Here is an 18,854-nt window from a genome sequence, read left to right as displayed (position 1 = left end):
CTTATCAAGCTATCTCTATTAAGCATGAATGAACTTTATAATTTTTCACACACAATTTCTCATAGATAAGGAAAGGCATGCGTAAGTAAATCTGCTCTGCTCTCCTTCATATAAGCCAACTCGTTGCCAGGAGAATTACCGTGTACCTAACGTGCACATTCAATCAAGCTATTTACATAACATACCTTTGAGTTTCTAAAAGAACATCATGAGAAAGATCAGCAAAGGGACAAAAACTCTTTCGGTTTTCTCAAAAACGTCCTTTCTTTAATGGCCTCAAAGTGTCTCAAAATTATGTATCCCTGGGGCGCCTGGGTGGCGCAGTCGTTAAGCGTCTGCCTTCGGCTCAGGGCGTGATCCCGGTGTTCCGGGATCGAGTCCCACATCAGGCCCCTCGGTTGGGAGCCTGCTTCTTCCTCTCCCTCTCCCCTGCTGTGTTCCCTCTCTCACTGGCTGTCTCTATCTCTGTCTAATAAATAAATAAAATCTTTAAAAAAAGAAAAAAAGAAAAAAAAATTATGTATCCCTACCTTACTCATGATGGCTAAATTCCATAAATAGCATACATTTTACCGAGTAAATTTAACACTTAGTCTACAGTTTGAATGAAAATACTTCAGCTTTATCATGCAACATAATTTTACCTTAAAATATGACTCAGTATAAATCTTTGGGGAATAAAAAAAGATAACTCTAAATGACTCTTTAAGATACATACTGTTCTATGAATCAATGAGTGTACAAACTTCTTAGGTATTAATAATGTCACTGAAGTATTAAATTTCATGTCACTGAAGTATAAAATCAAGAGTTATCATTTTTCTTAAAAAATCAAGAACATAAAGCAAACACTGTAAAGGTCAAACTAGAATTTAATTTCCCAGGACAAGTCTGGGCGGTTTTCTAACACTGAGCAAACAAAATTAAATTGTTAGGAGTTAGGAAACACTGCAACTAATGAACAGGAACTGGGGAGTACCCTAAGCAAAAACAAAACAGATCACGGCCAATATGAATATGGGAGGCGAGAACATCAGGAAGCAGATTTATGGAAGGAGAGATGAAGGAAAAGAGGCCGAGAGAGAAAAGCAGAAAGAAGGCTTAGAAGGAAGAGTAATGAGGTGTTACATTATTACCCATGCCTCTTGATCAAAGTACCTGGCTACTGAATTGCATGAAGGCAAACCAACTCAGAGGCAGGAGAAAGCTTTGTATTTGGTCTTAAACCAGTGAAGTTTCAACTATAAACTTACACTGCACCCAACTTGAATTGTTCCAAAATTCTTTGTGAGACTACTATAAAAAGCCATCCCCTGTGAATTTATGGAAGTTAGTTCTGATACTTTCCAATATCACTAATTTTCAGGGCTGCTTATTCGTACCCCTAATCTTCAAGACAAGTATATCTTTCCCCCAAGGAAAGCTGAAGAATGGGCAAAAATACAAAATTTCATATATTATTTGAAAATACAATCTCACCCTTAGTCTCCTAAAACTGATTTTGTTAAACACTTTATTTCATATTTAAGCCTTCCATTTAAGTGACAAAACATTAATTTAAGTCACAGGACAACATTAGGAGATCTAACAAACACTCTTAAAAGACTGCTTAGTACTTTGTGCCAGGTACTGAAGTACCTCAGTTCCTTAGAGTTGGGCGATAGTTAAACATTATCATTAAAAGAAATAATATCGTGATGTTTGTTTCCGTTTTCAGGTCTGGCATTGTTCTTATGGGAAGGATTAGAACAAAAGCATTAACATTCTGATTAGGTTATTTGAACTCTACAGATGTGCTCAAGAAAACGTAAAATCTGATTAGAAATACTATACAGAATTATCACATAGGCTATGTTCTTTTCCAAGGAAGTTTTACTTTAAGGTGTTCTTAACCTTTAACATAAATGCTCACACTCTTAGCTCAGCAGTGCTCAACACCTGACCTGGAGACACATAGGGAGGGGCCCATGAGACCCTTTCAGGAGGTCAATGATATCAAAATTATTTGTAAAATAACACTAAGATGTCATTTACCTTTTTCACCCTCCTTCTCTCACAAGCAAACAAATTTTCCAGAGGTTACGTGACATATGACATGGCAACGGACTGAACAAAGAAGAAAATAAGGAGAATCTAGCTGTTTTCTAGTAAGCCAGACATTAAAGAACTGGGCAAATTTGTAAAATAAAGATGCTTTTCTCACATTTTTTGATTTGGAAAATATGGGTTAGTTGTGATTTTAAAACATTAGTGTTATTTTAAAATGAATTAATATAGCAACATCTTTATATTTGTTTTAATTTCTCATATGGTAAATAAATATCAATAGCTACAACTCACAACAAAAAGTCTCTGGGATCTTCAAAGTTTGAAGGGTAAAAAAGGATCCTGAGACCCAAGAGTTTGAGAATTGATGACCCAGCTGAACAGCAAGTTCTGATGTGAAAAAGCAGGTGCACTGAGTTCCAGACTTGGCCAACAGCGGCTCCATTAAATTCCAGCACCCACACTTAGTAAGAAAATTCTACCAATTAACCCCAAATAAAATAAAGCCACCCCACTGTAAAAAGAAAAAAAAAATAACAGTCCTTTCTGTGGTAATTCTATTTACACACTGAGATTATTCTAAATTTCAGAGAACATTAAAAAAATAACACCTACAAACAAGTATTGTTCATTATACTGAATACTACGTGAATAAAAAATATTGCATGAATACTGAATAAAATTATATTTGTTATGTAATGTTATATTAGTCATTATTCAGTTATTATCCTCTGGGCCTAATTAATTAAAGAAAAAATAAATTCTCTGTATCATTTTTACCCCCAAGCTTCTAGTTTACAAATTTTCTTACAATGAGCTACTTTATATTTAAATCAAAAATAAAAATGAAATATGAAATCATCAAACTGTTTTTAATGGCTTTACACTTTTAATCTTTATATTATTACACAGAGAAATTTAAAAACGATGCTGCATTTTAGAAAATTAAATCGATCACCATTTAGTCCTACTCTATTCAAAGGTCTGGTTTTTTTAATTTAAGATGCTTATGTGATTAATTTCTCACTAAAAATACTATAATTACCACATCACATACAACTATTCCATATAAACCAAACTAAAGCCACTAACAGTTAGCCCTTGCTTCTTAGATTGGTAACACATACCGTTCTTTAAATGTATACATTCTCCATCAACTGTAAGGACTTTAACACAAAAACTTTGTACGCTTCTATCAAAAGCAGCAATATACATACATACTCACGTATAAATTAGTAGAAGTTCAGCAATGCATAACTGACAGAAATTCCCATACAGAGAGGCCTCTGTAAGGAATGAGAAATCGTATGTATACTTAAGAGGTCTTCTAAATGCAATTCAGCTAAGACAGAAAAGGGAACTCTCGGAAGCTGCTTCATCAACTGTTGGTTATCTGAGCTGAGCTAAGTCTACACTCACCACTGGCTCACCCATATACTTTTCTTTACTATGTTTGTCAATACCAAAATACAACAGGTGATATTCTAATTAGTTTATTCACTTCACTTTCATGGTTTCTACAATATTTTCTTTCAGTTTTCTCAAATAGACACTTAAAAAACAGACACAGAAAGAATGGAATTTCTTAAATTTCTTCAACACAGAAAAACTCTAATCAGGCTTCTCAATGAACAAAAGGAACTTTAGATGTTAATAAATGGATATAGCCAGGTTTAAAAGCTTTGTACTATTACTCACAACCTTTCTTTAAAGTAAACAGTATGATCAAATTTCCATACATTATGGACAGACCTAATTTGTCTTGAAAAGGATGTGAAAATGGAGGCATCTGTAAACCAGAGCAAAACACAGAGGCAACACCTAAATCCTGACTTTTTAACAAGGCACAGTCCAAGAAGGCAGAGGGGTCAGAACAAGGCAGGGAGAGGAGCTCTTTTAACAGCTCCTGAAAGGCAATACTATGGAGAGGTATCATTTTAGAAAGAGCCACTGCTGCTATCACCAAATTACTGTTTAGAACTACATAGTTCAGGCACATCAAAAAGCCAAAGCACTCACTTAGAAACAATGATTTAACATACGCATGGTCTCAAATGGTGTTTAACAGCACTCCTATAGTTGCAGATTGCCAACAACAGTAATTTATAACAGAAAAAAGATTATTCTACTTCCTTCGGTAAGTAATAATTTATGACAAAGAAAGGTTATTTTACTTTCTGTTAGAAAGATTATCAGCTAATAAAGAAATTCTGAGGAATAAATAAATGCAAAGTTTTCCCCAAGAGAGCCTATGAAAACCATGTGATGTGAAGAATTAACATAAAGAAGCAATATGCAGAATCACTGATCTTCAGAGAAAAATACCCCATAAATTTCAAAACATAGTCCATGCATTCTCATCAAGTATCAATAATTCAACTAAACTTATTTCAAGTAAATTTAAAAAATGGATTATTCTAATAATTAAAACCTATGCTTCTCTAGAAAGTGATTATTTTTAGATGGCTGAACTGTACGGTTCAGTTAATTAGATAACTATCTGGCTATCTTCTCAGTTTATCATTTCCATTATTTTAAAAAATACGTATTATTGATTTTTTCCTTCTACTTCCAGATCCCTAAAATGAGGAATTAAATTTGCCTAATTAGAGAATAATACCAATGAAATAAGTTAAAACAAATAAAATTTTTGAAATGGTATGGCTATGCCTCTATGTCAGAAATGAAATGAACTAAAAATTTAATAACATAACAATCTTTATAATACTGACATATCAAACTTCCAACACCAATCACAGAAGTTAAAAGAAAAACTATAGGAAATTTGGGAATTATATATCACAACTGCACATCCACTAAGAGAAAACAGTCTTGCTCATTTAAGAATTTACCATTTCAACCATCTACCAAGGAACTACAATTGTCAAGCATTCTGCTCAGTTTCAAGGATAAAAAGGCGAATATATCATTTCACTGCCCTCAAAGAATTCAAATGTTAGTGGCGAAGACAGACATAAGCAAATAATAATGTAATATAATATGATACAAGAAAACTAAAGATATATTCAAAATAATGTCAGGTCAAAGAAGAAGCATTTCTGGAGAGAAACAAAACAGTGTCAGGAAACGCATTGCAAAAGAGGTGACATTTAGCTAGGGCCTGAAGAAAAGGAATTCACTGAGAGAGAAAGACACTCCACAAAGGAGAATACAGACAGATGAAAATAATGAGATCGTTTCAAGGAACAGTAAGTTGAGAGCTACCAAAAAGTGGATTAGTAGAAAGAAATTGGATTTTACACTAAACAGTATGACAGAACTTTGTGATCATCCCAGTTGGCCGAAATCAAAGGCAACTAACATTTTCAGCTGGAATGGGTGTGCCACCGATGGCACAAGATAACCCAAAAGAGCAAACAGGTCTTTGGGAAGAGAGAAAAATCACTGGAAAAGTAAGGAGAAAAGAAGGGAGTGAGCGAAAAGCGAGGTATAAAGAATTTCTCATTCCACTAGGGACATACATGCATGACTAAATTTTAAGAATGGAGGAAAGAGATAAAGAACTGGAAGTTATCCTTTTTTAGACACCAATTTCATCCTTTTCCCCCTCCCTCTGGTTTCAAAAAATTCTGGATCTTACGATGAAAGCCACATACTAAAAACAGAAGCAGGAAGCTAAAGAGAGCCGATACCTTACTTTAGAGCAGCTATATCAACCCTACAATTGTCTGAGAACTCCTTGTTTATTTTTCCTCACAAAACATCCCTTCACTTGTGTAAACTACTGCTGTCATGACTTTTATTACTGACAAAGTCATTTGTGCCCAACGCCGTGGTCAGCGTGGTTTTGTCTCTGTTCCTCTTCCCCTGTCACGCTCTGTACTCTCCCCTGGGGGATCTCAGCCATTCCCTTAGCTGTAGAAACCACCTACGTGCTGACGACTCCCAAATCTAGATCTTGGTTTGACTCAATAAATGCGCTGACTAGATGTGACAAAACAAGACTATTCAATACATTACGTTTTCACTATCACAGAAAGTGATCATGGTATAAAACACAATATTCTAATCCTATGGAAAGCTAAACAGTAAGAGAGAAGCAGCCCCTCACCCATGTACTAAAGTTGTACAGTCCCACTGTCCGTATAGAACAGATTCAGTGAACAAATGAGAGAGAAAACAGGGATGTTCTCAGGGCAGTTAGAGAAAGAGAACGAGAGACATATGGACTTACAGGAGGTTCAAAACCCAGACAGGCAGAACTAGAGAAATTATATACGTTTTCACAGACAGCTCAATAAATAATTCTAAATAAATCCACCTTTTAATTTTTGTTTTTATTATGGTCAGGCATACATGATATAAAATGTGTTATTTTAACCATCTGTAAGTATACAGGTCAGTGACATGAGGTAAATATTCACACTGCAGTGCAACCATCACCACTATCGAGAACTCTTTCATCACTTCATACAGAAAATCCATACCCATGAAATAATATTTTCCCATTTCCCTACCCCTCATGCCCTGGCAACCCCCATTCTGCTGCCTGTCTCTATGAATCTGACTACTCTAGATGCCTCAAATAAGTGGAATCACGTAGTATTTGTCCTTTTGTGACGGGCTTATTTCTGTTAGCAAAATGTCCTCAAGGATCATGTATATTGTAGCATGTGTCCAAACTTTCCTTCTTTTCTAAGACTGAATAATATTTCAGGGCGCCTGGGTGGCTCAGTCAGTTAAGCATCTGCCTTCAGCTCAGGTCACGACCTTGGAGTCCCAGGATCGAGTCCCACATCAGGCTCCAAGCTAAGCAGGGAATCTGCTTCTCCCTCTGACCCTCCCCCTGCTCGTGCACTCTCTTTCTCTCTCTTTCTCTCAAATAAACAAATAAAATCTTTAAAAAAAAAAAGGCTGATTAATATTTCATTGTATGTATAGATCACGTTTATCCATCCATCCACTCTTGGACGCTTAGGTTGTTTCGACCTCTGGCTTCTGCAAATCCTGCCGCTCCGAACACGGGTGTACAAATATCTGTTAGCATGCACTCTTTGGGACAGATAACAAGAGGTGGGATTGCTGGATCAAATGATAATTCTATGTTTAATTTTTTTTGAGAAACTGTTTTCCATAATGTCTGCAGCTGTACCATTTTACATTCCCACCAGCAATGCACAAAGATTTATATTTTTCCACATTCATACCAACACTTGTTTATTGGTTGCTGGTTTGTTTTTCATTTTTTTTGATATCAGCCATCCTATGGGTATGAAGTGGTATAGCTTTGTAGTTCTGATTTACATTTCCTTAATGATTACTGACACTGAGCATCTTTTCAGGTGCTTATGGGCCATCTGTATATATTTGGAGAAACGTTTATTCAAGCCCTTTCCCCACTCTATGCAAGCCCTCTCCCCACTTTTGAAATGGACTGCCTGTATTCTTGTGGTCAAGTTTGAGTTCATTAAATAGTCTGGATATTGATTAATTATACCTATTTTTAAAGAGAACACTAACAAGCAAACTGCTACTTAAATAAAACTTAAAGTACCTTAAGAGATTTATAAGTTAAATTACTTTGAACGGCTCATTTATGATTAAGAGCAGTTTGAAAATACAATCCTTTCAAGTATCAATTCCAAAATCAAACTTTTGTGTTTTTTTTGGTAGGCTCCGCGCCCACTGTGGGGCTTTAACTCCGGACCCTGAGATCTAGAGTCACATGCTGTACTGAGCCAGCCAGCACCCCCAAAATCAAACTATTTTAAAATCATCAGTCCCTCCCCAAACAACTAAACTCTTGCCTTTCTACAAACTCACATGGGCACTCAAAAATGTTTTTAAAATTCATGATTGATAAAAAACTATGTAGTAACCTACATTCACATGATTCACATAAAATATTCAAAAACATTCACACTTCTGTCAGCTTCATGCAATACCATTCATATTTTGATCTATGTAAATGCTATGCCATGGAGCACAGGGGGAGCACCCTGATATATACAGATTGTCCTCTACATGGTGGGCCCTGTCACTGTGGAACACTGCAGCCCTAAGTCATTCAAGTGGTAAAGACGTAGGCTTCACTTTTAATACTACTCTGACATAATTTTAAAAGTTAAAAAAGGCAAAGAATCTAATAATAAAATTAAGTGTACCCCTGGTATTCAATTCAATGACTCCCTAAACTCTAAACTGACTTATTCATTCTTCTCTAATTAAAGTGTTCAATTCTATTTTTCCAAATGATAGCTTTACTATGTAAGTAATGATCGATCTGTTGTCTATAACTCCCCAGCATCCAATCTTCCTTCTGATTAACACCTCTGTTTCCCTACAGGCAACCACCTCGCCCCATTCTCAGTCCCAGAGTTTCAGGTAGCTCCTGAGATGAGCAAAAGATCTAAGTTTGCGCAATCAAATTCACAGCAATTAAAACAAGGAAAGGCATGGGACACAAAATAAGTCAGTATGATTCACTCCTAGAACTTTTGCTAGAATTTTCAGGAAAGAAATGACATTATAATTGCTAAGTTAGGCTACTGGTAACCACCTCTGCCATCTCATAAAAATGGCAAATCAGAAAATGAAGTTTATACACACACACACACACACACACACACACACACACACACACACAAGGCAAAGCATAGAAACAAATTCAAGAATGTCCCTGATGGCAGTATTTGAAATCCGGGATACAACAATGTCTTATAAATAGGTCCTTTCTCTGAATTTCCAGTAGATGAGCCAATAAACTTTTTTTTTTTCCACTTAGTTTCTTAGGGCTTTCTATCACTTGCTAGTCCTAACTAATACGTACGGTTTCACATATAGTCCTATTCCCCTATCCTTTAAATATCAGTCGTCAGTGTAATTTTGATAACTCTTAGAGGGCTGTCTGTATCAGACTTAGATATGCATTATAAGAAGCCTACAGTGATAAAAACATTAATACAAAATGTCAACATATTGTCCCCACAGTGACCACTCATTTGGAAAGTGTGCTATTAGAAAAAAAGAATGTGCAAAATTAATAATGCGTTAAGAAGTGCTCAGCTCTATCATCTAGAATGTAAACATGTGCTTACAAAAAGACACATGAAAAAATTTCATTTTATTAAATCCGGGGAAACAAAATATCCCTATCTGATAAGAAACTACACATACAAAATCAGTACAGTTAGCAGAACAGAAGTAAACAGAAAAAGTATAGCTGTGAGAGGCTTCCACATAAAGGCAATGCAACATACTATAGGAAATTTTCTCGTTAGTTTTTTCCAATGGTAAAAAATATCCATTCTCACTAATTTTAGAATTTACATAAAAATACACCTGCACTAAAAAAAAAAATTCACCTGTATTAACTTCCTACAGCCAATGTAATTACTGCATACTTGTAGCTTAAAACAGCAATTTATTTTGTCACAGATCTGGAGGCCAGAAATCTGAAGTCAGTCTCATCAAGTTGAATCGAGGTGTTGGCAGGGGCATGTTTCCCCTGAAGGTTCTAAGGGAGAATCCTAGAAGCCTCTTCCAGATTTTCGTGACTGCCAGCATTCCCTGCGTATGGCTCTATCACTCCAATCTCTGCCTTTGTAGCCACTTTGCCTTCTCTTCTTCTGTGTATATAAAATATCCCTCTGCCTGTCTTTACAAAGATATTTGTGACTGTGTTTAGGAGATACCCAGATAACCAAGAATAATCTACCCATTGGAACATCCTTAACTTCATCATACCTGCAAAGGTAAATTTACAGGTTCCAAGGATTATGATATGGATATCTTTTACGGGACCATTCTTCAGCCTAACATTATGTCATAAGTCATTTCAGTAACTATAATATCCCAAAAGGCCAAGACTATAGAAGTCATTTGCATCTTGTATCCTCAAACTGAATTTTTTTCACAATGTTCTCTATTCATATTAGCACCAACACAGTAAGCTCCAAAAAATGTCACCATTTTTTAATAAAAAGAGGGATACCTGGGTGGTTTAGTCGGTTAAACATCTGCCTTTGGCTCAGGTCATGATCCCACAGTACTGGGATCAAGTCCTGCCATAGGGCTTCTTGCTCAGGAGGGAGCCTGCTTCTCCCTCTGCCTGCCCTCCTCTCTCTCTCCCTCTCTGACACATAAATATAAATAAAATCTTTTAAAAATTTTTTTAAAATAAAATAAAATAAGAACATTAAGACTCTGGTAAGGAAATGTCTTGTCAGCATAGCCTTAAGAAGTGATTCGTTCCCATCAAATTTAAAATACTATTCTTTGAAACCAAAGAATTATTATAACAATTTATTTTATTACAAATTTAAAAAGTAATATAAGACTTTACCTCCAGATCCTAACTGCTTGTAGAATCTGTATTCCAAATGTAGCTGTGGTGCTCTGGATTTCATGGGCTCCTAATTAAAAAATTAACAAAAATAACAAAGAAATATTTAAATTATTAAAACATCACTAGGCCCCAATCCCAAATGTTATAAATCTTGGTGTCACCTCTTGTATAATTTAATATTCTACTAGGCATCTTTCTCTAACGTTAGATCCAAATAAAAATCAACTTTACATTTAATTCAAATCAACTGATGCCATAAATGTACATAAGGTTAAATGCCTATTAGAAGAAGCAGTGAGGAAATCTATATGTTTGACTCTTTGACCCTGAAGAAAATTATACTCCGAACATTCATGACTAGGGAAAACAGTGGCCCTTACTCTTTGTCTTCCGCTCCCAAGAATTCACCTCTGAACTGTGTATTTCTGATGTAAAGGTTCTAGGTTAAAGGAAGTCACAGACAAGTGAGAAAGAACAAAGATGAAAATACGAAAATTTTGACAGGAGCAAGATGTTTTTCAAATTTTTTTAACTAGGGTATAGCTTACAATAAAACACATCGTTCATAAGCATTACATCCATGAGCTTAGTTAACGACATATACTTCCACAATTATCACTTCGAAAAACCTTTAGAACATTTCCATCATCCGTCCCTCAGAGGCAGTCACTTGTTGACTTCTAACACCTTTGGATGAGTTTCATCTGTCGGTGGATTTCATATAAATGACATTATACACTATAGGTTTTATATGTGTGTGTCCAGCTTTTTTCACTCAATGTTTTTAAGATTTATATACACACACAAAGAAACAACATAAACCAAAGCATCGGAGACTCTAGATATAAGAAATAAATGATGTGTGAAAATATCTGCATAAAACAGGAAACTATTAACAAAGTAATAGGAAATCTGTACAAGATCCAGTAGGAAAGTATAACAAAGTAACAATATTTAAACAAAACCAACAGAACTTCAAAATTTTTTTTAAGACTTCAATACTCAGTCTGCCAGGAAAATAACCCAATAGAAGAGAGACTTTGGAAACTGGAAGACATATGGGAAAATGTCTACAGAACTAGAAAATGATGTAGAATGCTTCCATAGAAATTATATGGAATGCATTATGAAAAAAGAAAAATGGAAAATACAGTGAAAAAAAAAAAAGGTCAGAGACCTAGACAATACAATGAGAAAGTCCAACAGACATCTGATAAGAGTCTCAGGAGGACAGGAGGGAAAGAAGTGAGTAGAAGAAATGACTGAAAAAGTAATTGCTATGAATCTTCAACAACTGATAAAAGACAACAAACCACAGACAGGAGGAATGAGGATCCCAAACGAAAGAACTAACAACAAATCTATACCAAGACATATCATAATGAAAACTATACCCCATGACAAAGACTTCAGATAAGGAATGAGTGAAATCCCAGGGGAACAATTATAGTCATAAACATTATTGCAAGAGAAAACAATGAGCTTTGCTCTTCAGAGGCAGGATAGACTAGTTAAAAGCACAGACACTAAAACTACACTGTTCTGAGTTTGAATCCTAAATCTACTATGTACTAGCTGAGTGGCTTTGGCAAATTACTTAACCTTTTGTACTTCTCAGTTTCCTCCTCTATAAAAGAGGAATAAAACTTCATCCTTCTCATTATGCATATATGCATATAATTATTTCTATTACATATATATATATACACACACACATTTATACATATGACTTAAAACAGTGCCTTCCATACAGTGGGTGCTGTAACATCTGTAAATTCTTCACTTAACTCTACAGAAGTACATAACCATAAAATGTAATGAAAGATGCCCACTTATGCAATCACCAGTGAAATTAAATACATAACTTATTCACTCACTAGAACTCCCTAGATAGAAACAGAAACTCAGATCTAATTTAGGTGAGTCAGTTCAGTTTGATTCCAGTACTTTACTAGCAGTAAAATTTTATTACACCACCATATAACAAAAGTCTAACAGGCTGACATTTTCATTATTCATGAACACCAGGTTATTAGATAAGCGCAAACAACAACAGATGAGGGTACCAGCTGAGGTCAGATTAATAAATTACCCAGAAAGAAACTATCAATCTGCACTAGGATAACATTAAATAAATGGGAAAACCTTTCTAAGAGCAGAACTGAAAGTAGTCACTAAAATCTGCTCTGTGAGCACCCATGTTATCAAAATGCCCCTATTTGTACCAATATATAGAAATCAGATGGCACTGAAAGTAGACAGACATAACATTTTCAAGAGAATACTTTTCAGGCAGGTGCTGAACAAAATTATATGTTAAAAACATAAAATATATACAAACAAGAAAATATATAAGGAAATTTTATACATATTTTATATACAAAAATATTTAATAAACTAAGTACCAAACTATGGTCCAATAGTTTATGTGAAAGTCTTCTGTCTTACCAATCTATTTTTGGATGAATTCAAGGCAAAGGTGACTCCCCCATACTTAAACCTCAAAATACTAGACACAGATCCAAAAAAATTGCCAGTTTCACAAAAAACCACAATTATTAAATGTAGTACTGATCACTGTGCTTTGTAAGAAGGGGCAAATCAGAGCAGAGGGAGACAGTCCCAAAAAAACAGAAGGAAAACAGTAACTAAGGGGAGAGTGATATGGCATGAAGATAAACTAAAAAGAGTTGTACACACGTGTGTGTATATATAAGACTGAAAGATAACATACTAAACGTTTACTAAGGCATCAATGGTGCCAGCAGGGTAATCAAGTCCCAAATCTGAGAACAAGACCTAAGGGTCACCAATTAATAACTGAAACAGACACGGCCAGGTCAGCCTAGAGCAGTGGCTCTTGCTTTGACCCAGTGGTTGATACGCCTCAGCCTGTCAGTTCAACATCACTCCCAGGCTCCCGTGAGTGGAGCTGCTCACTGCGGGCTGCTAGAGCAGTAACACAGAATGGGGGCATTGCCACATTCCTCCCTGCGTGCCACCCCCACCCCCAACACCCACACAATGTCTAGATCCTAGACCGCTGGCCTAGAACATGGAAAAAGGAAGAATTCCAAAGAAATGAAAGTCAACAATGCCCTTTCAGACACTGTCCAATGCCTGCAACCTCGGCCTTCCTATAGTGATTCATACAAACTACCGCCCCTTGCTCTGATTTCATGCTCAGGAGAGAACCTTGTCATTTTAACTTGCTTTCTATGCAGATCAGCCTACAGAAAGCAAACATGTTTATACTGATTAGGGCATTCGGGATGTGTAATAGTAAAATATCTCATTTTAAATTAGAAGTTAATGCTTCCAAATATTTACATCTCCAAGAGCTTGACTTATTGGGTGAACTGAATGGTTACCGTAAATGCACCTTTAATTGCCAGTGACAATCTTAAGACATGACCTAACCAGATTTGCCAGGATAAAGCCAAGGAGCAGACCTTAAAACTAAGGGGAACTCATCCAGGCAAAAAGCCAGTCCCAAACTACAGGTCAGCCAGCCAGTCTCTCCTGCTGGAGTCACACCCTACTGTGTATCTTTACTTCCCGGTGAAAACAAACAGCCCTCGTTACAGCGAAACTTGGTCTGCAATCACAAAGACACTTAAAATTAAGTAGTACAGTTTTCTATCTCATCCCAAAAATTTTTCTATTTCTCTCTGTTGCCTCTTCTCCTAATAGTCTCTCCTTATATATTAATTTCACATTACCCTAATAACAGTGGTTATTTTGGCAGAAGTAAGATTGACAATGGCAAGCAGACTGGAAAAAACAAGCCATGATTAACCTCAGGGAAACCTGGCTGGCACCAGAGAGAAAAGTTGTGCCTGAAGAAAGTTAGGTCTCATAAAAATTCCCAGATCCCAATTCCTCCAGATAAGAGCCGCCTTCCAGCTGTCATTGCTGGCACAGTGAGGACTACAGAAAGGTCCCATGGGAGTTTGCTTTCCCTGCTATCCTCCACTCACATCAATAATTTCTGAATCCCTGAAGGTCAAACAAGAGCCAGCATTACCACATAAAAAATATCAGTAGAAAAAGAGATTTTGGAAGCTACCTGGAAATATATTTGCTAAGAATGTAATCCTAGATACTAAGGACACTTTTGTCCAAATGCTGGAATCATTAAGAGAAATTTTGCTTTCTAGTTTTTCAGTAGTTAAAAATGCCAATGTGCCAGCTTCTTTAAATGAAAAATTGTGCCAAAACTCGAAAATGAAATTCTGTAATGCTATCAAAGGGATTGAGTTTTAGTGGCACAGAAAGACACAGACATCTACACATTATCACATACTTGAGGGGTGTGCTGATGCTCACAGCTTAACAACAAAAAACCCAGTTATGCATCTCACTTTCCCAATAAACACTCAAATTATCAATGATATGAAAACAGACAAGTAATTAAAATAGAAGCTAATCATCAAAGACAAAACAGGAAAATAAGGAAAATTAGAAACATGAACTTACCAGTTTAATTGCCACATATTCATTTGTATATAAATTTTTCCCTTGAAAAAGAAAGAAAAAAATGTCAGATTCTACCAATAATTAATTTTTAAAGATATATTATTTAAAACTCTACTCTGGGTGAAAAAAAAGCAAATAATATATTTAAATAAAGCAAAGGCGGGGGCGGGGGAACCTGGGTGGCTTAGTTGGTGAAGCATCCAACCCTTGAGGGTCCGGTGATCTTGCTCTGCCTTGGGCTCCTTGCTCAGCGGGGGTCTCCTGGAGATTCTCCCTCTCCCTCCCCCTCTGCACCTCCTCCCGTGCATCCACAAGCACGCCTCTTTCTCTCACTCTCTCTCAAATAAATCTTTAAATAAAGTGAAGGTCTTTGCTTCCAACAATGTAGCAAAAACCTCAATGACAAGGAAATCTTTAAAATACAGCAACTCAATGACGTATTTAGCATTTCACCTGGATTCGGAGTAGAAGGTGATACTAATAAATACATGAGCCCACTTACAAAAATGGAAAGATTATTTTGCTGGAATACTGCACACAACTCAGAAAGTAAATCAACAAACAATGCTAAAATAAATCTCAAAAACAGAACTCCTATACAAAAACAGGAATACAAAACTCCTTTCCCAGTCACTGCCTCATTTTAAAGCCTTCATTATTATGAGATATAATCTCATTAGAGCTCATATGTAAGCTAGTAAATATATTAACACAAAAAATTTGGAATATATTAAAAATAAAATAAAGAAACATTCAATACTTGGCTCTGACAAACTAGTTAAATACTTTGAGGGCAACAAGGGTTATTAACACCTTACCTTATAACCAAATTAAATTGTGAGTATTTTAAAATGTAGATATACACCATAAAACAAGAAAAAATATCACCCAATATGTAGAAGCCTTTCTGAGCGTTTTAAAAGGTGGAAAAAGTTAAGATTTTATACAGACTGGAAAGCATATAATACGTTAAACCTCTGTATGTTGAAAAAAATTTACCATATACAAAGAACAGATAAATAACAAACCGAAAACAAAAAAAGACAATATCTTTGATACGTAAATTAATGTGTTATATATAAGCTAGACACAGATCTACAAATAGGAAAAAGGCAAGCCTTACCACCAATACATATAAAGATAAAGGATGTGATTTTTTACCATAATACCCCTAACTTCCTTTTCTACAGTAGCTAATGAATGGCCGTAAAACTAGGCAAAATTTCACTGTCAGGTACACACACAGCAGTGTTTATTCATACAAATACAGTAATACTCTTCTGAATTTTGTCCTTATTTTATAAAAATGAATGGCAAAAAAGATTAAAAAACCCATGAGAGCTGGCACAGGGATGGAATTCATAGGAGTGTACATTCAGGTATTCGTTGATCCCATAAATACAAAAAAAAAAAAAACCACATAAAAATTGTACCAGAAAATGTATCATATTTTTAGTCAATTTGTTCAACATTTAGATGTGCTTTCATTTACACTTTCAAGAATGCAGTATGTATGAAACTGCAGGCTTCCTCGAGTAAGCACAAAGTGAATCATTTAATGATACCATGAGGAATTCATCTTCAGGAACTGGTGTCTCACAAAGGAATAATTCTGTTTTGAGCTCAAAGACAGAATTTGTATTTACTCAAGACATTATCATCTTTTCACAACTACTATACATATGATGCTTAGTCACAGGTACCCAAGGAATAATATCCACAGGACAAGAAATGAGGTTAAGCACAAAGTCCACAGAACCAAACTATACCTAATTCTTCTACAAGTACTGTTTTTACTGGCATTTATAGGCTCAAATGTCTACTTTTAGGTCAGAGCAGAAAGCACTAAATCCTTAAAGCATCCTCTTTTTTTGAACATTAAAGATTTTGCTGAACTCTGAGGATTATATTTTTAAACATGAACAATGATGAAACAATACTACCAATGCATTTGTGTGACCTAACACAGGCACAGACTCACACACTTGGCTTTTAATCAATGTTTGTTTTATGCATGAACAAACAAATGACGTGCAAAGTATATCTTTGCGTGTATAATGTGAGTGGGAGGGAGGGAGTGCATGTGTAGAGGGAATCCAGTTAAGACAGGGCTCCAAGCAGACTGGTTCCAATTAACTGATGTTTTAATCCAATTTCAAAGGACATTCCTGGTAAAGCTTTGTGCTATGAACTTGAAAAGATGGTTTTACCAACTTGGTGGTATTTGGGTGGTAATTATTAAGACAACTATGTTCTACAGAAACTATGTATGTGTTTCCAGCAGGAATTACTAGTTGCCCACCAATAGCCAAACCCCCATTCTACAATAAGAGAATGACTCAATTTGTAAGTGGCCGTCCAGCTAGAGACTACATTTCCAGCCTCTCTTTCAGGTTGGTGTGGCCGTGGGATTATGTTCCAGATATGAGCGCACGTAAGGTTCGTCACTCCTCACTTCTAGAAATGAACGTGTGCTCTTCTGGCCCATTTTCCTCTTCTGGCTGGCTGGCTGGCCGGCCGGCTGGGAGACAGCAACCAAAGGAGCAATCTCCTTATACACAGAGACTGAAGCCATATACTGAGGATGCCGAGGTGCCCTGACAGCCCCGAGGACTCTCCCTCTGGTTTGTGTTATGTGAAAAAACAAAAAACAACCACCACCTATTTTGCTTAATACCACTATATTCTAGGATCTCTTTGTTACAGCATCACAATCTTAACATTTCTCAGTTAAGCGCCATAATATGCTTCAGTGAGTAGCAGGAGAAAATCAATGAGCATAAAAATGATGAGTGCACTCAAATCTGCATATTTATTTGATATATATTGTAAGGCCTGCAGAATTTTCAATAAAACAATTCTTAAATAAAAGCAATCAAACAAGAAGAATTATGAACTATATAGAAAAGAAACAAAAATAAAAAGTTATTGAAACTCCTGTGGTATACTTCATTATGTCTAAAGTTACAATAACTTACTTCAGATATAGTATCTCATAAAGCTATATATAACAACCTTGTTCTGTGTTCTTTTATGTGACGGTCAGTCAGGGGTAGCCACGAGAGCGGACATAGAAGAGGCTCAGGAAAACAAAGTTTATTATCCCCACAGATCCTAGACAGGGAGTCACAGGAGAAGTATCATGTTTTGATCAAGTGATGGCAGACAGAAACAAAGGAAAGGGAGCTTGTGCCAAAGCCTTTATTGGAGTTTCTGAAAAAAAGCCAAGGCAAGGCAGTATCAACAGTTCAGGATTACCTAGTTTGAATAATTCTGGTGGCAAATAATTCCAGGGTCTTTGGGCTATATAGAGGGTCTCTCATCTCGTACCTAGCCATGGGATGATTAATGAAGACTGCCTCCTAGAATATACAGGCCAGACAGAGGAGGTTTGGCTCTGGACCAGTTACTCTGCAAATCAAAGGCATGCTCCCAACTGAGTCCTTTGCTATCTCTAAGAACTTGCTAGCCCCAGCATGAGTAGTCTCTCGCCAGGAAGAAAGATTTTTTTAAGATGTCAAAACATAATAGAAGAAAAATGGAAAAATATATACAATAGAACACTATATTTTAGATAGCTATGTTTGTTCTCATTCAGTGCCTATCAGTATTTCTAGGGGTTTCAGTTGACTGTCTAAGCTAGACACAGATCTACAAATAGGAAAAAGGAAAGCCTTACCACCAATACATATAAAGATAAAATAATACCGAAAATACATTAATTCATCATTTTACAATTAAAAAAAACAAATAAAAATGTACTATCAATTACTTGCATGTAATTTAGATTTTTTACAATGTTTACCTACTTTTTTAAATCTCAAAGCATTTGGATAGCTTTATGTCCAACTTTTTTTTTTCTAAATAATTACCTGTAAGAGCAGTTTCAACAGTGCATAATACCTGCAGCATTTGAAAATGGCAAGGGAAAGGTATTTGGGGTTATATGTGGAGGTACAACTTTTATTTAGTGCCCAAGAAGAAGGAAGTTCTAAACAACATGAAGTATTTGGAACAGTCC

General features: G+C 35.9%; 1 protein-coding gene across 10 annotated transcripts in view; it reads right to left on the bottom strand.

Annotated features, from left to right (window-relative positions):
* CSNK1G3 (casein kinase 1 gamma 3) overlaps window positions 1-18,854 on the bottom strand; it is a 105,522-nt gene that overhangs the window by 50,903 nt on the left and 35,765 nt on the right. For all 10 annotated transcript variants that reach the window (XM_034655935.1, XM_034655938.1, XM_034655937.1 and 7 more), the window contains exons 3-4: window positions 14,834-14,874; window positions 10,352-10,421 (exon numbers count right to left, since the gene is read on the bottom strand). In XM_034655935.1, coding sequence (XP_034511826.1) covers window positions 10,352-10,421; window positions 14,834-14,874 — 111 coding nt within the window. The remainder of the gene's footprint in view (window positions 1-10,351; window positions 10,422-14,833; window positions 14,875-18,854) is intronic.

This window comes from Ailuropoda melanoleuca, chromosome 3 (genome assembly GCF_002007445.2).
Source record: "Ailuropoda melanoleuca isolate Jingjing chromosome 3, ASM200744v2, whole genome shotgun sequence".
Taxonomy (NCBI): Eukaryota; Metazoa; Chordata; class Mammalia; order Carnivora; family Ursidae; genus Ailuropoda; species Ailuropoda melanoleuca.
Note: the sequence above shows the minus strand (reverse complement) of the source record. Positions and strands in the feature narration are given on the sequence as shown.